This window comes from Rana temporaria, chromosome 6, assembly GCF_905171775.1.
Source record: "Rana temporaria chromosome 6, aRanTem1.1, whole genome shotgun sequence".
Lineage (NCBI taxonomy): Eukaryota > Metazoa > Chordata > Amphibia > Anura > Ranidae > Rana > Rana temporaria.
In genome coordinates, this window is record NC_053494.1 from 34,114,492 (window position 1) to 34,139,006 (window position 24,515).

General features: G+C 44.6%; 2 protein-coding genes across 2 annotated transcripts in view; one reads left to right on the top strand and one right to left on the bottom strand.

Moving 5' to 3' along the window:
* IFT140 (intraflagellar transport 140) overlaps positions 1-24,515 on the top strand; it is a 164,866-nt gene that overhangs the window by 80,939 nt on the left and 59,412 nt on the right. The gene's annotated exons all lie outside the window — the stretch shown is intronic.
* Positions 1-24,515, bottom strand: part of TMEM204 (transmembrane protein 204) — a 28,768-nt gene that overhangs the window by 1,176 nt on the left and 3,077 nt on the right. The window contains exon 2 of the mRNA XM_040356658.1: positions 4,968-5,123. Coding sequence (XP_040212592.1) covers positions 4,968-5,123 — 156 coding nt within the window. The remainder of the gene's footprint in view (positions 1-4,967; positions 5,124-24,515) is intronic.

Genomic DNA, 24,515 nt, shown 5'->3' on the forward strand with positions numbered 1-24,515 from the left:
ATTACTTAGAACCACCAAATATATATATATATATGTATGTATATATATATGAAACTTTCTATCAAAAAAATACAGATTTTAACTTGTAAGCAACATAAATAGGCTTCGTCCTTTATGTGGTTAAGCAACATTTTTTAAAGCTACAGTTGTTTTAACCTACTGGGGCCCCTTGACTGCATTGTCAATACTGGCACACATATAGATCTTTACGCAGACGCAAAAAGGTTAAAAAGGATCCAAAATTTTGACCATTCAGTCTTTTTGTGCCGTCACTTTTCTGTTTCTATTTCTATGCTACACCGTTTCGGTGGCTCAATTCTGGGTGCCATTTTCTGCCTCCCCCACTTATGAATTTAGCATTGTTTGTGCCCGTCAAAGTATGCTCTTGGGTTCCATGAATCCATGAACGATTTCATACCAGGACAGCAGCTCAGGGCTGAGAAGCGCCGATCAGCGGCATTCTATTCTCTGCCTTTGGCTGCAGTTATTCTGCCTGTTTTTATTAGGAAGGAAGCGCTGTGTGTTGTTATTTTGTCTCTCCCTGGCACACAGCAGCATGCACACTCCCCAATGCTATATTTAGCCTGCCCCTAGCTTCCTTTTTTTGTGCTGTAGTCTGCTGTGAACGCTGGGCCGAGGGACAGAGACTGGAGGGCGCCAGGATGTCCCCATACAGGAGGAGGAAATGCCTGTTACTACCTGTTATGCAAACTGGGCCTTGAAAGCTCGGGACATGAAAAACTGATTGAGGCACAGGACAGAAAAACTGTTGAGGAAGCAGCTTAAAGGGTCCCGGTGCAAACCCTACTGAGATAATGGAAACTATTTGAATTACATAAACTAGCGGGTCTGCATTCGAAAACTGCAGGTGTTCATGGATGTAATACCAAGAATTGATAATAAATCTTTCATCGGTTCCCCTGCATTTTATTATAATGATTTTTTTTTTCCTGTAATGTGAGGGGATATATTAGGGAAGACTGGGCAAATATTTCTCACCATTCTCCAGCAAAAGCATCCAATTCACAATAGCAGGAGATTTGGACCGGCTCTCTATGGAGCCGATTCACTTATCTCCGCTGCGGCTTCTGTGCCAATTTGTATAGGAGCCCTGTGCGTCTTTAGATCCATTCCAGGTCCGAATTCAGCCAAAAATTCAGCTGAAATTGGACCTGAAACAGTGAACGAGGGATGCACCGGACCCCTGCTGTGAGCCGCATGCGACGATAGTGTGAACCCAGCCTTAAAGCGGGAGTTCACCCAAAAATCAACTTTCTGCAGTTAGATCCAGCATACCGCTGACATCTGCAGTATGCTGGTCTTTTTCTTTTTCTTTTGGTACTTATCGTTTTAGCAATATTTCTTCTATGGCTCCGAGCGGGGGAATCCTGCGGGGAATGGGCGTTCCCAAAGGCAAGCAAGTTGATTGACGGCCTTCGATAGCGCGTCACGGCTTCCGAAAATAGCGGAGGTGACACATGGCTGTTTACGGTGCCTGCGCCTGCCGTGTAGAGCTGACTGCGCAGGCGCCGTAAATTGCCGAGTGTCACTCGTGTGTATTTTCGGAAGCCGTGACGCGCTATTGAAGGCTGTCAATCAACTTGCTTGTCTTCGGGAACGCCTATACCAGGAAGTAATCCCCGCTCGGAGCCATAGAAGAAATACGGCTAAAACGATAACAAAGTACAAAAAAAAAAAAAAAAAGACCAGCATACTACAGATGTCAGCAGTATGCTGGATCTAACTGCAGAAAGTTGATTTTTGGGTGAACTCCCGCTTTAATGGGAATTCTCAGTGAATCTGGCATTTAACCCTTTAAAAAAAAAAACTATTTAACCACTTAAGACCCTCAGTTTAGGCCAATACGTATTCTTCTACCTATTTTTGGTAAACAAAATCGCATTAAGCGTTTATCGATCGGTTTGTGCAAAATTTATAGCGTTTACAAAATAAGGGATAGTTTTATTGCATTTTTATTAATAATTTTTTTTTTTTTTACTACTAATGGTGGCGATCAGCGGTTCTTTTCGTGACTGCGACATTATGGCGGACACTTCGGACAATTTTGACCAATTTTTGGGACCATTGGCATTTTAACAGCAAAAAATGCATTAAAAATGCATTGTTTACTGTGAAAATGACAATTGCAGTTTGGGACTTAACCACAAGGGGGCGCTGAAGGGGTTAAGTGTGACCTCATTTGTGTTTCTAACTGTAGGGGGGTGTGGCTGTAGGTGTGACGTCATTGATTGTGTTTCCCTATAAAAGGGAACACACGATCGATGACGGCACCACAGTGAAGAACGGGGAAGCTGTGTTTACACACGGCTCTCCCCGTTCTTCAGCTCCGGGGACCGATCGCGGGACTCCAGCGGCAATCGGGGCCGCGGGTTCCCACGGTCACGAAGCTTCGGACCGGGTCGCGGGCGCGGCTGGGCACTTAAAGAGGACTTACCTGTACGTGCTTGTGCCCAGCCGTGCCATTCTGCCGACGTATATGTGCAGGAGGCGGTCTTTAAGCGGTTAAAGCAGTTCTTTGGTCAGTTAAATAAAAAAAGAAAGTCAGCAGCTACAAAAACTGTAGCTGCTGATTTTTAATAAACAAATACCTTTCCAAGGATCCTCACCCTCACCTGAAGCGGTTTCTTTACTAGCCAATCAGCTTGACAGGAAGGGGTGGGTCATATTTAAATTAGGGGGTGCACAAGTTTAGTCAGGCCTAGGGCAGCACAAAACCTAAATACACCCCTGCAAAGGGCCTTTTCAACCCAAGTTATAAGCAGTAATAGGCAAAGAAATTTTATGGACTTCTGTCTGTACCAAGCATTTCTCCCCACACGTGCATACATCACTTGAATTCAAGACATTGACAAGATATTGGATGCAATACAGGTATAGGAGAGGCATCTATTCTTTTGAGTATTGGTAAACTTTGTCTCGTGCATGTAGGCCATAGGGCAGTATAAAGTAACTTTTGGGCATATTTCCCCTCCCAGGTGCTTTCTACAGCCCCCCACAGAAATCTATGACTGTACACTGGTATATGGTGGTTCTTGCGTAAAAACACACTCATGTGTATGAATATATGACCTTGGGCACAGACTGTCTTCATCCAGGGGTGTACGTAGACGTATGCAAAAACTGCCATATACCTGCATACAGGTGTTGATTTCTGTCTTAATTTTTCTTAATTATTTTCCGATATTTGTCCAAACAAGTTTTCTTTCAAAATATATAAATAATATATTCCAGATATATAAATACAGACAGTTGATTGTGTACATACAGTGGACTAACCTACCCCAGCCACCCCTCCCTCCACCATCCTCGCCCCCTTTTCCCTACCCACCCCGTACCAATATTATACATCTATTTATGTTGTCCCAGGTAGGAGCAGATACCTTAGTCTAAACAACCATTAGTGCATTACATATAGGGAGAGGAAATTAAAAGAGAAAAGGAGAAAGGAGGAAATCAGGAAAACAAAGCCAAGCATTGGAAATTCCAGCCCTCATTGTTGTGAATTACTAGTTATAGGGAGGATTTCCTATTCCTGGGGATGGAGGAGTCCAGGCCACGGAGGGAATTAGCCTCTATAAGGGGTATCCCATTTCTCCCAACCAGGGCCCCCACACTCTTTCAAATCTTTTATAGTTACCTTGCTTAATAAAAGCCACCCTCTCACTCCAGATCATTGCATTGATGGTTTTGGAACAGTTTTTTACAGATGGGGGGGGGGGCATGAGCTTGCCATCTCTGTGCTATTAGCTTACGTGCTTGAAATAGGCACCTCAACACGCCTTCCAGGGCTCCTGGTGGAACTCTAGAGTCCTCCATACACCCTAAAAGGCAAGTTTTAGCCTCTGGCTCTAAAGAGGTCTTAAAGATTTTATTGAGCCTATTTATTACTTCTATCCAATTAGGCAGATTCAGAAATACTTAGGCTGGCGTATCAGTAGATACGCCAGCCTAAGTGTGAATCTGCGCCGACGCAAATTTAAGTGTATTCTGGTAACCAGATACGCTTAAATTAGGCTCAGAAACGAGCGGCGTAAGTGTCTTACACCGTTGTATGTTAAAGTGTAATTTTTAGGCTGCCCGCTAGGTGGCGCTTCCATAGCGTTCGGCGTAGAATATGTAAATCACTAGATACGCCTATTCACGAACGTATGCCCGGCCGACGCAGTACAGATACGCCGTTTACGTAAGGCATTTTCAGGCGTAAAGTTATTCCATCAAATAGCTGGACAAGTAATGTTAAGTATGGCCGTCGTTCCCGCGTCGAAATTTGAAAATTTTACGTCGTTTGCGTAAGTCGTCCGTGAATAGGGCTGGACGTAATTTACGTCCACGTCGAATCCAATACGTCCTTGCGGCGTACTTTGCCACAATGCACACTGGGATATGTACACGGATAGTGGATGCGCTGTTCGTAAAAAACGTCAATCACGTCAGGTCACAGTTAATTTACATACAACACGTTCCCCCACATCCTCATTTGAATTAGGCGCGCTTACGCCGGCCCCATTTACGCTACGCCGCCGTAACTTAACAGGCAAGTACTTTGTGAATACAGTACTTGCCTTGATAACTTACGGCGGCGTAGTGTAAATACGATACGCCGCCGCAAGGATGCGCCCGCCTACCTGAATCCAGCTAAGTATCTAAAAAGCTTAGGGCACCTCCAGACCATGTGAATAAGGTCCCCTGATGCCTTACAGGTGTTGATTTCTATGGGCAGCTGTATGCAGCACCTGCGACTCTCAGGTGGGGAAATGCACCTGAATTTTAGATTAAACAGCCCCAGGTGTCTGTGTACACGTTCCACATTGTCATATAAGATATTTCCCTGTATTTCGCTTTTCCCAGTGACTTTATTTTGTAGAAGTAGTAGTTGCGCAAAAAAAAAAAAAAAAAAAAGCATTCAGCCTGTTCATGTACTAGTTATTGGTAACAGATGTACTTACTTGCAAGTTGAAATACAGCAGCGATGGCTTCTTCCCACCACTGGGAATCCTGGGTAATGATGGGCAGCTCCATGAGTCCCATAAGGAAGATGAGCTGTCCGGCAGTCAGGGCAACCGTGGCAATCAGATTACAGGCCCTCATCATGTCAAACTGCACTGTAATGGAAGGAAGAACAGGATATGTTGTGTCAATACTTCAATTTTATTCAGATTCCGCGCCTGCTTTTTTTTTCTTATGTTATATTTCTACAGACGCGTTTCTCACATTCACATACATAAATTCCATCCAGTGTTTACCTAAGGTTCCAGAAACTGGGAATGTGAAATGTTCTCCTCTGTGGCATATGACAGCACTCAATGCTGCTTTACTGGAAACACTTCTAGTATGTCTCTTCTGTTAAAACTCCCATATGTGTAGCAGAATTCCAGACAAATGTACAAACCTACAAGTATAGTCTAGCTATGTATCTATTGAAAGTGAAATGCTTACTTTTCCTAAAGAAAATGCTGTTCCATATTTTTTTCCAGTGATGCTTGCAGACTAAAGCCCAGATTCACAAAGCACTTACGCCGACGTATAACACGTTACGATGACGTAAGTGCCAATATGCGCCGGCGTATGTGTGCGGCAGACCCATGAACCAACATGCGCCTAAAAACAGGCTACACCCCGCCGACGTAGCTTGCACATGCCGGCGTAGGGTGGGCGCACATATGGGCTGGGCGCACGGTGCTGCTCCCATTGATTAGCCATTCAAACATGCAAATGAGGGAAATACGCTGATTCACGAACGTGCGTGTGCCCGGCGCATGCTACGTGAGATGCACGTAAGTTGTACGTCCGGCTTACCGTTATTCCCCATAAATGAGGTGCAACCCTGCAACAGACATGCACAGATCTGCACCAGGGAACACAAGCCGGCGTATTGTGCGTTGGACGTGTGTCTGGCTGGGCGTACATTATGTTCACGGTGTACGCGGTGATTCGACGTAGCTTAGGCAGTTGTGCCGGCGTGGTTGTGAGCAGGCGCAGGGGGGTGCTGTGTATGCGTCTACGTCACGGCGCATTCGCAGTTCGTGATGCGTACCTGTCTGGGGCTCGGCCCATCATTTGCATGGGGTCACGCCCACTTCCACCTACGCCGGCGTGCGCCTTCGAAACCTACGCCACGCTGGCGCAGCGTTGGGAGCACTGGCTTGCTGAATGCAATGCTTGCCTCTCCGCGCTATGTTGGCGTGGCTTACAGTGTGTGCTCTACGGCGGTGTAATGTGCGCCTTGCTCTCTGTGAATCTGGCCGAAAATGCCTAGGCATTTCATCATGGGATCTCTGTTAATAGTGGAGAATGAGAGTTCAGATTGCCTGCTACTGTCTTCTCAGACAATATAGTATCTCACAAAAGTGAGTACACCCCTCACATTTTTGTACATATTTTATTAAATATTTTCATGTGACATCACTGAAGAAATTTAACCTTTGCTACAATGTAAAGTAGTGAGAGTACAGCTTGTATAACAGTGTAAATTTGCTGTCCCCTCAAAATAACTCAACACACAGCCATTAATGTCTAAACCGCTGGCAACAAAAGTGAATACACCCCTAAGTGAGGATCTGAAGGGATTGTTGCTCTACATAAAGATGGCCTAGGCTATAAGAAGATTGCCAAGACCCTGAAACTGAGCTGCAGCAAGGTGGCCAAGACCATACATGAGTTTAAAAGGACAGGTTCCACTCAGAACAGGCCCAGAAGTTGTCTTTGGGAAATAGTCATATGAGTGCTGCCAGCATTGCTGCAGAGGTCGATGGGGTGGGGGGTCAGCCTGTCAGTGCTCAGACCATACGCTGCACACTGCATCAAATTGGTCTACATGGCTGTCGTCCAAGAAGGAAGCCTCTTCTAAAGATGATGCACATGAAAGCCCGCAAACAGTTTGCTGAAGACAAGCGGACTAAGTACATGGATTACTGGAACCATGTCCTGTGGTCTGATGAGACCAAGATAAACGTATTTGGTTCAGATGGTGTCAAGCATGTGTGGCGTACACCAGGTGAGGAGTACAAAGACAAGTGTGTCTTCCCAACAGTCATACATTGTGTTGATGGGAGTGTCATGGTCTGGGGCTGCATGAGATCTGCCGGCACTGGGGAGCTACAGTTCATTAAGGGAACCATGAATGCCAACATGTACTGTGACATACTGAAGCAGAGCATTATCCCCTCCCTTCAGAGACTGGGCCAAAGGGCAGTATTCCAACAAAACGACCCCAAACACACATCCAAGACGACCACTGACTTGCTAAAGAAGCTGAGGGACAAGCATGTCTCCAGACCTAAATCCTATGGAGAATCTGTGGGGCATCCTCAAATGGAAGGTGGAGTAGAGCAAGGTCTCTAACATCCACCAGCTCCGTGATGTTGTCATGAAGGAGTGGAAGAGGACTCCAGTGGCAACCTGTGAAACTCTGGTGAACTCCATGCCCAAGAGGGTTAAGGCAGTGCTGGAAAATAATGGTGGCCACACAAAATATTGACACTTTGAGCCCAATTTGGACATTTTCACTTAGGGGTGTACTCACTTTTGTTGCCAGCGGTTTAGACATTAATGGCTGTGTGTTGAGTTATTCTGAGGGGACAGCAAATTAATACTGTTATACAAGCTGTACACTCACTACTTTACATTGTAGCAAAGTGTCATTTCTTCAGTGTTGTCACATGAAAAGATAGAATAAATTATTTACAAAAATGTGAGGGGTGTACTCACTTTTGCGAGATACTGTATGTATAGTACTGTATGTATGTATGTGTATATATATATATATATATATATATATATTCCTGCTATATCACAATTTTCCAGCAACTGAATAATCGTTTGAAATTTGTTTTATTATAAAAAAAAGGACTCTTTCACAGTCATAAGAAGGAAAATATGGCCAAAGCTGTACAGGGAGTGCAGAATTATTAGGCAAATGAGTATTTTGACCACATCATCCTCTTTATGCATGTTGTCTTACTCCAAGCTGTATAGGCTCGAAAGCCTACTACCAATTAAGCATATTAGGTGATGTGCATCTCTGTAATGAGAAGGGGTGTGGTCTAATGACATCAACACCCTATATCAGGCGTGCAGAATTATTAGGCAATTTCCTTTCCTTTGGCAAAATGGGTCAAAAGAAGGACTTGACAGGCTCAGAAAAGTCAAAAATAGTGAGATATCTTGCAGAGGGATGCAGCACTCTTAAAATTGCAAAGCTTCTGAAGCGTGATCATCGAACAATCAATCGTTTCATTCAAAATAGTCAACAGGGTCGCAAGAAGCGTGTGGAAAAACCAAGGCGCAAAATAACTGCCCATGAACTGAGAAAAGTCAAGCGTGCAGCTGCCAAGATGCCACTTGCCACCAGTTTGGCCATATTTCAGAGCTGCAACATCACTGGAGTGCCCAAAAGCACAAGGTGTGCAATACTCAGAGACATGGCCAAGGTAAGAAAGGCTGAAAGACGACCACCACTGAACAAGACACACAAGCTGAAACGTCAAGACTGGGCCAAGAAATATCTCAAGACTGATTTTTCTAAGGTTTTATGGACTGATGAAATGAGAGTGAGTCTTGATGGGCCAGATGGAAGAGCCCGTGGCTGGATTGGTAAAGGGCAGAGAGCTCCAGTCCGACTCAGACGCCAGCAAGGTGGAGGTGGAGTACTGGTTTGGGCTGGTATCATCAAAGATGAGCTTGTGGGGCCTTTTCGGGTTGAGGATGGAGTCAAGCTCAACTCCCAGTCCTACTGCCAGTTTCTGGAAGACACCTTCTTCAAGCAGTGGTACAGGAAGAAGTCTGCATCCTTCAAGAAAAACATGATTTTCATGCAGGACAATGCTCCATCACACGCGTCCAAGTACTCCACAGCGTGGCTGGCAAGAAAGGGTATAAAAGAAGAAAAACTAATGACATGGCCTCCTTGTTCACCTGATCTGAACCCCATTGAGAACCTGTGGTCCATCATCAAATGTGAGATTTACAAGGAGGGAAAACAGTACACCTCTCTGAACAGTGTCTGGGAGGCTGCGGTTGCTGCTGCATGAAATGTTGATGGTGAACAGATCAAAACACTGACAGAATCCATGGATGGCAGGCTTTTGAGTGTCCTTGCAAAGAAAGGTGGCTATATTGGTCACTGATTTGTTTTTGTTTTGTTTTTGAATGTCAGAAATGTATATTTGTGAATGTTGAGATGTTATATTGGTTTCACTGGTAAAAATAAATAATTGAAATGGGTATATATTTGTTTTTTGTTAGGTTGCCTAATAATTATGCACAGTAATAGTCACCTGCACACACAGATATCCCCCTAAAATAGCTAAAACTAAAAACAAACTAAAAACTACTTCCAAAAATATTCAGCTTTGATATTAATGAGTTTTTTGGGTTCATTGAGAACATGGTTGTTGTTCAATAATAAAATGAATCCTCAAAAATACAACTTGCCTAATAATTCTGCACTCCCTGTATTAGGCATACTTCTCATGTGGGTCCCAGGAGTGCACTTATTACACAGCCGACTGTTGGCTGACATCACAGAGGCAGTCCAGGCTCTGACGGGATCCTGACAATATTGTCATGATCCACCCAGATGCCTGTCTGGCAACTGGCTCAGGCTCTCAGTAAGCCACTGAGAGCCTGAGCCAGCCGATCCCACAATCCCATATCCCAGTGCTCTGGAGGGGCAGAGCAGAGAGCAGTGACTGACAGTCATCACTCTCTGCTCAGTGAAGACCAATAACTGAGCGATCAGTGCTCATCTGATCACTCAGTTTTCAGGCTTATAGCTGGTGGGAGACAACTACAACATCGGATTGATACTGATATTATTTTTTTAAATTGTTTGGTCAGCTATGTGCTATCTCCTCTACTTTTCAGCTCTTTTATTTTCTACTTCCTTAGTTAATTTACCTGGTGTAACTACGTTTTTCCAGATACAGTAAAACCTTGGATTGCGAGCATAATTTGTTCCAGAAACATGCTTGTAATCCAAAGCGCTTGTATATCAAAGCGAATTTCACCATAAGAAATAATGGAAACTCAGATGATTCGTTCCACAACCATTTATTCATATGTCCTTTTGTTTATAGTCCATATAAAAAGATTAGAGCAATAGGTTGCTGTAACCATAAAATGCCCATCCACAAATGGCCATTGGAAGCTTCCAAAAGAGGGTTAGAAGCAAAATCCAGCAGGAGCTGCAGAGTATAAAAGAGAAGAGAGTCGCCTCTAAGTGTAGCAATATGGTTACATTTAACCTGGCTGGCGGTATTCCCGAGTCTGGCTTTTTGTGCTGCGATCGGTAACCCCGAGCCAGACTCGGGCTCGCCTCGCAGCATCCACAGGCAGGGTTTACTTACCTTGTCCCTGGATCCTGCGATGCCTCCCTGCTGTGTGAGCGAGCGGGTCCTTACTCTATTCACACAGTGTCCCTGTTTGCCGCCGATCTCCGTTCCCTGCGACGTTACGACGCACGGGAGCGGAGATCGGCGCCAAATTCAAAAACGTAAACAAACACAATACATACAGTATACTGTAATCTTATAGATTACAGTACTGTATGTAAAAAAATACACACCCCCCTTGTCCCTAGTGGTCTGCCCAGTGCCCTGCATGTCATTTTATATAATAAAAACTGTTCTTTCTGCCTGCAAACTGGAGATTGTCCATAGCAACCAAAAGTGTCCCTTTATGTCAAAAGTGGTTTTAGAGCAGCTAGAAAACAGTGATAATAAATTATAATCACTTGCAGAATTGTGCGATAGCGATTTGTGGGGAAATTCGTCATAAAAAAATAAAAGTAATGACAGCGACAATTCTGCAACTGAGCAAATTTCAGTGATTTTGATTTATTATTGAATAATTTTTATTATAATTACATTATTATTTGTTAGAATTATTTATATTTATTTATTATATTATAATTTATGATTTTGTTTTTCAAACGTTGTCATACCCGGGATGTCTACTAGACTCTTGTTTGGACAGATTTAAAGCGGAGGTTCACCCAAAAATCAACTTTCTGCCATTGGACCCAGCATACTGCTGACATCTGCAGTATGCTGTTTTTTTTTGTTTTGTTCTTTGTACTTATCGTTTTATCAGCCGTTGTTATCCGGCTCCGAGCGGGGATTTCTGCGGGGAATAGGCGTTCCTAAGCCAAGCGGATTTGATTGACGGGCTGCTAAAGCGCGTCACGCCTTCCGAAAATAGCCGAAGTGACACTCGGGTGTTTACGCCGCTATACGGCGCCTGCGCCTGCCATGTAGAGCTGACTGCGCAGGCGGCGTAAACACCCGAGTGTCACTTCGGGTATTTTCGGAAGGCGTGACGCGCTTTAGAAGCCCGTCAATCAACTCCGCTTGGCTTAGGAACGCCTATACCCGGAAGGAATCCCCGCTCGGAGCCGAATAACAGCTGATAAAACGATAAGTACAAAAAAAAAAAAAAAAACAGCATACTGCAGATGTCAGCAGTATGCTGGATCTAATGGCAGAAAGTTGATTTTTGGGTGAACCTCCGCTTTAAGTGAGTTATTTCTACGAATTACAGACCTACAATTTAAAACACCAAATTTCCATGCAAAATAATGGTACCGCTTTCAGCACCTAAAATCTGAAATAATCATACCGCCAGGGAGGTTAATGAAGGTACAACATTTAGCAAGTCACGCGGTTGATGATTAAAAGAGGCACATCTAAGTATTCAGGCAACTGGGGTAAAGTGATTCCACATAGACCGTCAACCTCACTGCCGTTTATCACTGCTATCAGTCTGCAATCGTGACCGGGAAAATTACCCTGCAGTCGACTGATCTGAAAGCGAGGCTTGAACCGCTCATGGAAGGGACGGCATCAATGGCGGTGAGGAGAATGTTCTATGTGGACAGCTTTACCCCGGATGCCTGCATACTTAGATGTGCCTGTTTTAATCATCAACCATGTGAGTTTCTAAATGTTGCACCTTCATTAAATGTAACCATATTGCTACTCTTAGCCCTGGTTCACATTGCTGCTATTTGGAAATCGCGCTACTTCACTTGAAGTAGCGCGATTTAAAAGTAGCATGGTCAGCGCGATTTCAGGTGCTACTTCATAGACATCTGTTTGGCTTCATGCACAGATGTCTATTGAAGTCGCACCTGAAATTGTCAAAAGTAGTGCAGGAACTAAGGCCTCAAACGAGTTACGCCGGCGTATCTCCAGATACGCCGTCGTAACTCTGAGTCCGAGCCGTCGTATCTATGCACCTGATTCTTAGAATCAGTTACACATAGATTTGTATTAGATCCGACCGGCGTAAGTCTCTTACCCCGTCGTATCTTAACTGCATATTTACGCTGGCCGCTAGGGGCGTGTACGCTGATTTACGCCTATAAATATGTAAATCAGCTAGATACGCGAATTCACGAACGTACGCCCGGCCGACGCAGTACAGATACGCCGTTTACGTTAGGCTTTTCCCGGCGTAAAGTTACCCCTGCTATATGAGGCGTACATGCGGCGTACCAATGTTAAGTATGGACGTCGTTCCCGCGTTGAATTTTGAATATTTTACGTTGTTTGCGTAAGTAATCCGTGAATTGGGCTGGACGTAATTTACGTTCACGTCGAAACCAATACGTCCTTGCGGCGTACTTTGGAGCAATGCACACTGGGATATGTCCACGGATGGCGCATGCGCCGTTCGTAAAAAGCGTCATTTACGTGGGTTCACCTAACATTTACATAACACATGCCCACATCTTCCACATTTGAATTAGGCGGGCTTACGCCAGCCTATTTACGCTATGCCGCCTCTACTTACGGAGCAAGTGCTTTGAGAATACTGCACTTGCCTGTCTAAGTTGCGGAGGCGTAACGTAAATAGGATACGTTACGCCCGCTCAAAGATACGCCGCTGTACGTGAATCCAGGCCTAATTTGGCAAATCGGTTCGGCGCCGCAAAATCAGTGTTGCACCGATTGGAACAGTGCCATTGCCTCCAATAGGCTGCGACTTGTCATGCAATTTGATCTCTCAAATCGCATGACAAATCGCTCCAATGTGAACCTAGGCTTAGAGGTGCCTCTCTTCTATTTTATACTCGGTTGTGACATGACCCTACTCTTCAAAATTTCAAAAAGTCAAATAGGTAGATTCATAAAGAGTTAGGCCGGTTTATCAGTAGATAAGCAGACCTAACTCAGAATCTATGCCGACTTATGTTTAAGTGTATGCTCAAACAGAGATACGCTTAAACATATCTAAGATACGACGGCTTGCGCCGTCCTATCTTAGATTGCAATATTTCGGATGGCCGCTAGGTGGCGCTTCCATTGCGGTCGGTGTAGATTATGCAAATTAGTAGATACACCGATTCACGAACGTACGCCCGGCCGACGCAGTACTTTTTTACGCCGTTTACGTAAGAGATAGGCCGCGTAAAGTTAGAGCTAAGCCCTAGTTGGAATAGTAATGTCAAGTATTCGAAATGCGAATTTTTTACGTCGTTTGCGTAAGTCGTCCGTGAATCGGGATTTACGTCCACGTCGAAATCAATAGGCCCGTGCGGCGTACTTAGCTGCAATGCACACTGGGAAATGTAGGCGCCCGGCGCATGCGCAGTAAAAAAAACCGTAAAAAACGTGAGGTCAAGCCTCATTAACATAAAACACGCCCCCCTCCAACACATTTGAATTAGGCGTCCTTACGCCCGCCGATTTAGGCTACGCCGTCGTAACTTAGCAGGCAAGTACATTGTGAATCATGTACTTGCCTCGCTAACTTACGGCGGCGTAGCTTAAATTCCTTAAGCTACGCCGCCGCAAAGTTAGGCATAGCTACGTGAATCTACCTAAAAATTTATTTAAAAATGTTGCTTGTCTTGCAAAACGCTCTCAAACCAAGGTTTTACTGTACTTGTGCATTGTGCACCCATATACCTTCTGAAACATAATAAAAACCATTGTGAAAAGAATAGGCACACAGCGATCATTCATACACAGAGCTGGCCTGGAATGGTTGGCCTGTGTAGAGCGCACTATCCTGTAACATGCTCTTTACAAAGCTGCACACTGTTTTACACACTGCTTTGTACATGTGGTATTTGACCTTTGGGGGGGAGCAGCGGAGGGGGAAGGAAAGTGGATGATGAATGTTTTATTACTAGTGACCTAATGCATGCTGTGCGTTTTTGCTGTAACTCTTTCCTGGCTGATGAGGGCTGCACAACGTTACTGGCGCCACCTTCTTCTTCTTTTTAAACTAGGTAAATGGTGGGTGGGAAGGGGTTAAATCCTAAACCACTTTGGATAGGGACTAGGCCTCCTATCTCCTGGGTGTTTAATGGAGATGAAGTAAAAATTCGCACAGCTGTAATCCGAGATGTCTTGGGTAAATTCCTATAGACATTTTTCTGTAATTGGTTTGAAATAATTATGCTGGTCTAGACGCACCGGGCAGTATTTAAAGTGGATGTAAACCCAATCATTATTCGCTCATATCAATGTAATTTCATGTAAAGTCCTTTTTATTTTTATTTGTTATTAATCTGCATTTTTCATTAAAATATTACTTGGCAATCCTGCCGTGATAATCCTTGCTCAGGCCCTTTCTAGCCGCTTAAGGACCGCCTAGCGACGATATACGTCGGCAGAGCAGCACGGCTGGGCAAAAGGACGTACAGGTACGTCCCCTTTAAGAGCCCAGCCGTGGGTCACGCGCAGGGGCGGACTGACCATTGAGTCACTCGGGCACTGCCCGAGGGCCCCATGCCACTAGGGGGCCCCATCAGGGTTGCCAGGCTCAGTAAAACCAGGGACAGTATGTAAAAATCTATGTTTTTTTTTTAGATCTGTCACTTATATGTCCGAAACCGACATGCTTTTGATGTGAAAATCCCGAGATTTTAGCTGCCCCGCCTCTGCACTGCCTCCTGGCATGGTGGCCATCTGTAAGCCCAGGAGCCCCATAATCTTCTATTGCCCGGGGGCCCCATGAGTTGTCAGTCAGCCCCTGGTCACGCGCACGCCGTGACCACGCCTGCGGGACATGCGGACCTGATTGCCGCTGGTATCCCGCGATCGGGTCACAGCTGAAGAACGGGGAGAGGTGAGTGTAAACAAACCTCTCCCCGTTCTTCCTAGTGAGAGTGTCACTGATCGTCTGTTCCCTGTCATAGGGAACGACGATCGGTGACGTCACACGCCAAGCTATGCCCCCACACAGTAAGAATCACTCACTAGGGCACACTTAACCCCTTCAGCACCCCTACAGGTTAACCCCCTTCACTGCCAGTGTCATTTTCACAGTAATCAGTTCATTTTTATAGCACTGATCGCTGTAAAAATGACAATGGTCTTAAAATGGTGTCAAATGTGTCTGCCATAATGTCGCAGTCGCGATAAAAATCGCTGACCGCCACCATTACTAGTAAAAAAAAAATATTAATGAAAATGCCATAAAACTATCCCCTATTTTGTAGACGCTATAACTTTTGCGCAAATCGATCAATAAACCCTTTTTGCGTTTTTTTGGTTTTTTTTTACCAAAAATATGTAGAAGAATACATAGACTAAACTGAGTAAAAATTAAAGTTTTTTTTCAAAATTGTCGCTCTATTTTTGTTTATAGCGCAAAAAATAAAAACTGCAGAGGTGATCAAATACCACCAAAAGAAAGCTCTATTTGTGGGGGAAAAAAGGACGTAAATTTTGTTTGGGAGCCACGTCACACGACCGCGCAATTGTCAGTTAAAGCGGCGCAGTGCCGAATCGCAAAAAGGGGCCAGGTCCTTTACTAACAAAATGGTCTGGGGCTTAAGTGGCTAGGGTGACAACGCACTGTCAAACGAATTGCTGGCACCTGCTTCCGAGACACATGCAATACTTTCTGTCCTAAGCAGGGCATAATCAAAATGCATTTCCCATCTCACAACTGAGATCAGGTGCTATCACACAGGCTTCCATAAAAACCACAAGCGGTCATTTTAACACACATTACACGTGGCATGGTCCACTGTCTCCCATTTGTGCTCTTGCATTGCCATCCTTTCACATGGACTTCTGGTGGAGACTTTAAAGCGGTGGTTCACCCTAATATATAACATCAGCTCAAACACCCAGGCTCAGGCCGTTTTTGCACAACTCGCTAGTTAAAAAAAATAAAAACGATTCCATACCTTTGATCAGCTGCCACTTCCTGGTTGGTATCCCGCGGGAGTGGGCGTGTCCCTTCGTCGCCGCATTGTTTCCTGGGATTACTGTGCAGGGTCTCGTCACACTGCAGAGGATGAGAAATCTTTGGCTCCAGCATGGCAAATCTCGTGTGATTTTGCATGTCACATGACTCTGCAGCAGGTCAGGTGCCAAGGGCGGATCCAATTCCACCATTACAAGTGCTGGAAACCAGGTGTAAACAAGTCTATTGTTTATTACACACCTGAGAAACAGTTGGAGAAGTTACAGTGCAGCACTGTCCCGAGGAGAAAGGACGTTCAGACGATCGATAAATGTCATTTTAATATAAGGTAAGATTTTAAAACCTTTTTATAGTAATCAGCAGCATGATGATTTTTGCCCTTCTCTGTTTATAACACTGTGTTTAATGGTCACTATTAAAACATGTAATTATATCCATTAAATATATATTTTTTGTAATATTTGGGGATGCCTGGCTGGACAATACTCACGCCTCCTCAGCTGCTCAATTAGTTCTGAGCTATTGCTGAGAGAAAGTATTAGCTCAATTGTGTCAGCAGCACAACGGGGCGGGTCATTATGACGCCGGCCGTTGCAATGGCAACTGAGCAGTGTTGACGGCGCGGCTCGCCGTCAACACTGCACATGCGCGGGATACAGCGGTGAATGCTGGGACTGCAGCATTCACCGCATCCCGGAAGAAAGTCCTGTGGGGCTTCACACTGCCAGGACATAAGATGGAAACGTCCATCTATAATTTATATAACATATCGTTTTATGGCAAATCGTTATGCAGCCACATAAAACAGCAGGACGGGTGAGTAGACTCTTGCATCTAGCAAAAGCGGGTGAAAGGGTTTTAAAAAAAAAAACGTAATTCGGGGGAACCACCGCTTTAAGTGGCCATTTCAACACAAATTAAGCAAGCATGATCCACTGTTTACACCATCAGGGTAAACCCACCCTGAGAAATGCCATACAGACGTCATTAAAGGAGAGGTATGGCCAAAGCTTTTTTGGCCATACTTCTCCTGTGGATCTAGGGTTGCCACCTCATCAATTTAAAACTAAACACATATTAATTAAACAGGTTCTGTGGCTGATAAGGTGGTAATTAAACTCACTTGGGGCCTTATCTGCATTAAATTGGCCTCAGAGCCTGTGTAATTCTTATGTGTTCGGGTTTAAAGGGATAAAGTGGCCACCCTATATGGATCACAAGAGTGCAGTTCGTTCTGCCGACCTGTTTTCAGCCAACAGCGGAATAAAGCCCGCTGTCAGCTGACGTCACTCAGCCGGTCCCGGCTTGGGAAAGATCCCAACCATATGGTCAGGATCCACCCAGAAGCTTAGACCGGCCCCTGGCTTAGCGTCTCAGCGATCCACTGAGGACCTCATCCAGCTCCTCCCGCCCCTTCCACAGCCCAGCGCTCCAGTGACTGACAGTCACGGCTCTCAGAGTAGAGGGGAAGGAAACTGAGCGATCAGTGGTGTTTGATCGCTCAGTTCTCAATGCAAAGTCGGCAGGGGAAAGATACCGCATCGGATCAAATCGGTTTTTTGCTTTCTTTTTAAATCCCAAACTTCTCTTTTAAAGTGCATGATAGAGATCAGCAGCACTGGAATGCAATAACGAATAATAAAACTAGAAAAAAAGTATTTTATTTGACAAACACTAGATACATCGCTTTAGTAAACTAAAGGCCATTCAGTTAGGGTTTACATCTACTGAAATAATACAAAGAGAGCTGATGTAATGTAATAGAGTACAAATATGATCTTGCGCTAAAGAAAATACATTCAAATAAAAAACACTCTGATAACAGTGAATAAATAGTGTAAAGGCTGAAATAAAGAAGAACATACACTAAAAAGTGTAAATAAAATGAATCAAAAAATGCAATTAGTAAACGGTGAACCAAGTGGTGTAAATGTAGAAAAACAAAGTCCACTTAAAGTGCATAGTCATAAATCATAAGGTGGATGCCTATCTCTAGTGACGGGTGTTCCAATGGTGGCTCCCTTGGATATAGTCCATTGAAGATAATAAACGATGGGGTAAAAGGAATGATAGTAAATAGGTACAGAATCCTCCTACTGGTCTCACAGAACTCTCACCTCTATTAACTGGTAGTAAGCATAGATAAATCTCATATAGGTCAGCCTCGAACACAGCTATCTCCCATTTTCTCCTCTAGAGTGCACCCAAAGCAGTTCAATGAAAACAGATAAAACAGTCCCCATTATAGTTGGCTTAAAGCGGTTCTAAACCGCTGGACAATTTTTTTGTATTTTTTTGTACCTGCAAGGTAAAGGCATAATGTGCTAGTATGCATTGCATACTAGCACATTATGTTAAACTTACCTTAAAACAAAGCTCTTCCAGCACCGAGATGTCAGCACTGCAGGCGTTCTCATCTTCACGCGTCTTGCTTCCGAGTTTGCGGACTCTGGCTCTGTGACTGGCCGGAGCTGTGATGAAGTCACTCCCATGCATGAATGCAGGAGCCGCCGTTCATGGCACGGGGCTCTGAAGAAATGGCACGGGTGACCGTTCCTACAGCGCATGCGCCAGTGATGTCACTGGCAGCATGTACATTAAATATCTCCTAAACTGTGCACGTTTAGGAGATATTTACACTATAGGTAAAAGCAAAAGATGGAAGTTTACATCCACAGTTTTTTTTTTATCCTTACTAAAGTGATCCTACCAGTGACACACTACCAGACTTAGGGTGACAACACTCACTCACTGCACATCTATGCAGGAACAACTTTGTCACACAGGGCCGGTGCTACCACTAGGCAAACTAGGCCGGCCGCCTAGGGCACACTGCTGCCACTAGGACACTTGGCCATTGGTGTTCCTACTCTCTTCTCTCTGCAGCAAGCAACTAAGGCCCTGTACACACGATCAGTCCAAACTGATGAAAACGGACTGAAGTTCAGTTTCATCGGTTAACCGATGAAGCTGACTGATGGTCTGATGTGCCTACACACCATCAGTTCAAAAACCGATCGAGTCCAACGCGGTGACGTAAAACACAACGACGTGCAGAGAAAAATTAAGTTCAATGCTTCCAAGCATGCGTCGACTTGATTCTGAGCATGCCCGTGTTTGGAACCGATGCTTTTGCGTACTAACCATCGGTTTTGACCTATCGGTCAGGCGTCCATCGGTCCAATTTTAAAGCAAGTTCTCTGTTTCTGGACCGAAGGACAACAGACCGATGGGGCATACACACGGTCGGTTTGGACCAATGAAACTGAACTTCAGGCCGTTTTCATCAGTTTGGACTAATCGTGTGTACAGGGCCTAAGTTTCAGCTTCAGCAGGCAGCCACCGCTTCATTCGCATATAGTGTCAGAGGCGCAGTGGCGGTAGGGGAAAGGACTGTGTCTCTGTTCCGCCTCCGGAATGAATGAAAACAAGCATACATTCATTGATGGGCGCTGATAGGCTGCATTGATGGGGGCTGGTAGGCTGAATTGATGGGCGCCGGTAGGCTGAATTGATGGGCACTGGTAGGCTGCATTGATGGGCGCTGGTAGGCTGAATTGATGGGCGATGGTAGGCTGCATTGATGGGGGCTGGTAGGCTGCATTGCTGGGTGCTGCTATGGTTGCATTTGATGGGCACTTCATTAAAAAGGTGGGGTATACATGGTCAGGGTGTCAAAAATCCTTTGAGCTCACATGAAGGTGGAAAGTTCTTGCGGGGGAGGAGCCGAGACAGCCGCCGAGGGACTTCAGAAGACCAGGTTCGGGGCCACTCTGTGCAAAACGAGCTGCACAGTGGAGGTAAGTATAACATGTTTGGTATTTTTTTTTTATTCTCTTTAGTGTTCCTTTAAATTCAGCCTGTTGGGCCTCAACTGGAGGACTATGGTTGTTTGCCATACCAATATCTTTTGGCTCATTTCAATGAAATATTGCAAGGAGCAATGTCTAAATGCCCTAGTACACAGTCAGACTCTATCTTGCACCAATCTGACTTCAGTAAAGTTCATTGTGATTGTTTTTTTTTTTTTCAATACTGCAATTTGCATTGTGACTGAAAATTCCCTGAAAATTACAGGGAATAAGGAAGCTTCTGAATGCAGTGCAAATCTGCAAAATGCAAAAAGTGCTAAAAATGCCATAGGTGCGAATCCAGCTTTAATGATGCAAGAGAAATTACACTAACCAATAGAAACCACTCAGAATTCACTTAACTGAAGTCACACCAGTAAAAGATGAATGTGTATTGGTTGCTATGAATTTTATGCTTTGTTTTATGAGGTTTATGATTTGCTTTATGTGCTGCATGATTGTACTTTTATAATAGTGTTGTGTAGTTTCTTTTAATGGTGATTTGTCAGTATAGTGATATAGGAGCTGCTATTGAAAAAATATTTTATACACTGCTAGATTTCTCTTGTTCAGCCTGATCAATAGATTCCTCCATCCACTCCAAACAGAGTGGATAGAGGAATCTACTCTGCCAGCCTTTGTATTCATGCAGCCAAAGCACCTGTGGCTGTCAAAATACCTGAACAGTGACTGCATCTGATTGGATGCAGTCACTGTTTGGCTGACAATCAGTGTTGCCAACCTACCAGATTGAAATTTACTGGCACGACACCCGAAATTTACTGGCGCAGCCAAGTTTTTACTGGCATTTCACAAAAGTTACTAAATTACATTTTTAGGTGCAAATTTCAGTATTTATGCTACAAACGAGTACGCTAGGCAAATAGCAATGTGATTTAAGGTAGATATTAAAGCGGAGTTCCGGCCACAATTTCACTTTTTAAATATAAATACCCCTGTAATACACAAGCTTAATGTATTCTAGTAAAGTTAGTCTGTAAACTAAGGTCCGTTTTGTTAGGTTGTTACAGCATTTAGACACTTTATAAAATAGAAATTGACTGGGGCCATCTTAAGTGTGGGCATCATGAAGCCAGACTGTATGACTTCCTGGATTTCAGCCTTGCAGATCTCGCACATGCTCAGTGCTGCACAAGCAGTGTCAGATCAGGTTTCAGCACCTGTGCTGTCCAAGTCACATGATTCTTTGAGACTGGGGAGTGCACAGACTCCTGGTAAGTTACACCCACTACATTCCCAGGAGTCTGTGCGGTGCATTAAGCACCTAGGTGCAGGAAGTGGGAAGATTAACTATTCTGCCTAGCAACAACACTTTGAAGGCATCTAAAAAAAAAAAAAAAATACGTAAAGGACTAATGACATTTTTTTAAAACTACTGATGTAATGTTATATTTATGGGTGGAACTCCACTTTAAGGTAAAAAAACATATTTTTGTTATTTTCGATATAATAAGGGCAAATTATTTAGTCACATCACCCCCTGCCTCACCCCCCTCTGCCACCAACACCCCCTGCCTTCACCCCCCTCTGCGTTGCCACAATCTCCCCCTGCCTCCAATCACCCCCAGGCCCCCTGCCTCCAATCACCCCCTGACTCCATCGTCCCCTGCCTCCATCTACCTCTGCGGTGCCACCAACAACCCCTGACTCCATCCCCACCCTCTGCGATGCCACCAACACTCCCTGTTTTAAATCACCCCCTGCCACTAACACCCCCTGCCACTAACAACCCCTGCCTCCAATCTCCCCCAGGCCCCCTGCCTCCATCCCCCTCTGCGGTGCCACCAACAACCCCTGTCTCCAACCCCCACCCTCTGCTGTGCCACCAACAACCCCCGTCTCCAACCCCCACCCTCTGCTGTGCCACCATCCCCCTCTGCAGTGCCACCAACACCCCCTGCCTCCAATCACCCCCTGCCACCAATCTCCCCCTGCCTCCATTGCCCTCTGTGGTACCACCGCAGCCACCATCACCCCCTGCCTCCAATCTCCATGCGCAGTTCCAAGCCAAAACAATCTCGGCTATTTTTACTGACACATTCTCGCAACCACGGACATTTACGAACGGGGGGAAAAAGTGCCCGTTTTTACAGGCTGTCCGTAAAAATACAGATGGTTGGCAACACTGCTGACAATTCTCCAGCTGACTCCTTCAATTTTCCATTTGAGTTTTGTCAAGCCAGGTGGTTCCAACAGGGCCAGAGTCACTGAAATTTGACAAACATGTGCTTATCGGGTATCCCAACACCAGTTATACCAATGCTTGTTCAAGGCAGTTAGCATAGCCAAGCGGAGAACAAAGACTCATTCCTGGAGCTTGCACCTTAAAAAAAACAGTTATTAATGGGACTTCAGGTATTTCTGCCCTGGCACATATTCCTAAGGGCACTTTCACAGTGATGCAGTGTTTTAATGCATGTTATGTTAAATGGCGCATTTGTGATGAACAGGCTGCCAATGCACAGACCAGAAGACACACAAGACCCCACAGCAGCACATCACAACGTAGGGTATATACAAAAGCTAATACACAGCCAAAACTTGTAAAAATAAATATAGCTGGATTCACGTAGGGCGGCGTATGTTTCAATCGGCGTATCGTATTTACGCTACGCCGCTGTAAGTCAGAGAGGCAAGTGCTGTATTCACAAAGCACTTGCCTCCTAAGTTACGGTGGCGTAGCGTAAATGGGCCGGCCTAAGCGCGCCTAATTCAAATGAGGAACAGGGGGGCGTGTTTTATGTTAATGATTCGTGACCCGACGTGATTGACGTTTTTAAGGAACGGCCCATGCGCCGTCCGTGGACATATCCCAGTGCGCATGCGTCGGATAGAATGCCTAAGATACGTCGAACACTGTCTACGACGTGAACGTAACTTACGCACAGCCCTATTCGTGTACGACTTACGCAAACAACGTAAAAAGATAGGCTTGTTCCGACGTCCATACCTTGCATGGGCTGCGCCACCTAGGGAGCAGCTTTATCTTTACGCCGGTGTATGTCTTACGTAAACGGCGTATCTTTACTGCGACGGGCAAGCGTACGTTCGTGAATAGGCGTATCTCGCTGATTTACGCATTCTAGGCGTAAATCAGCGTTCACGCCCCTAGCGGCCGGCCTAAGTAGAAAGCTAAGATACAACGGCGCAGGCCGTCGTATCTTAGCTAGATTTAAGTGTATCTCATTTTGAGAATACACTTAAAGATACGACGGCGCAGATTCAGAGTTACGACGGCGTATCTACTGATACGCCGGCGTAAAGCTCCCTGAATCTGGCCAATAGTTGCTAGTCTGTTGATAATTCTGCCATGGAGATTTTTTTTTTCCTTCTCCTGTTGGTCCTAAGCAGCTCTTAAAGTGGAGTTCCACACATTTTTTAATGTTTGTCTGTGCTGCATGCTCTAATCTCATAGTGTTCAGAATGGACAATTTTTATTTAATTTGTTGCTTGTAAATACCTTTATTTTGTAGTCCTTCATTACTTCCTCCTCCTTATTTGCCTAGGCTATTTGCAATGGTTTCTGGGATAGGCATCTTGTTTCCCAGTAGTCCTTGCAAACCTGACTGAAACCTATTACATTGCTTGTGCACTGAGCATGTGCGAGATATGCAAAGCTGAAATCCAGGAAGTCATACAGTCTGGCTTCATGATGCCCACGCTTAAGATGGCCACGGTCTATTTCTAGATTATAAACTATCTAAATGCTGTAACAACCTAACAAAACGGACCTTAGTTTACAGACTAACTTTACTAGAATACATTAAGCTTGTGTATTACAGGGGTATTTATATTTAAAAAGTGAAATTGTGGGTGGAACTCCCCTTTAAGGGACATAAAAAAGTTCTGCCTGTGAAAATACATTTGTAATTCCTGGTAGTTATCTACAGACATGGGGCTCCCAGTATATGAGGTTATATTATAGCGGGCATACCCAGCAACTTTTTTAATTGTGATGTTACCTAGTCAAGCTAAAACTGACTGGCAGAAGTAAGCATCCCTTTACGTTACTGTGGAAAGCATTACAGCATCTTCCTCCTCCACTTAGCATTTTATTTTGTACTTATTCCATAAGATAAAACAGATTTATAACCCAGCAGGGAGAATGGGACCACTTCATTATTTCTGCAGCAGGTGTGCTGGAAATTCCAGCAAAAACACTTCACTTCAGAGACTTGACTCTACAGCATCAAAAATATCAGTTTCAACTTGAATGAGCCTTCCAAAAAACCTGCATTTTTTTTCTATATGGCACTTCATACGTTTTATAAATGATATACGTTTCTATAAGCTGTAACTGGCTAGTCATTGTGACATCAGGACAAGAAATGAGGGGAGCAGTAGTCACTGGTATAGGAAGATCAGATGTCGTTGATCCAGGGAACATTGGATTACCTTAGGGGTTTAAGAATGTTTTTTACCCTGTTGGAACAAATTGCACTATGATGTAAGAGT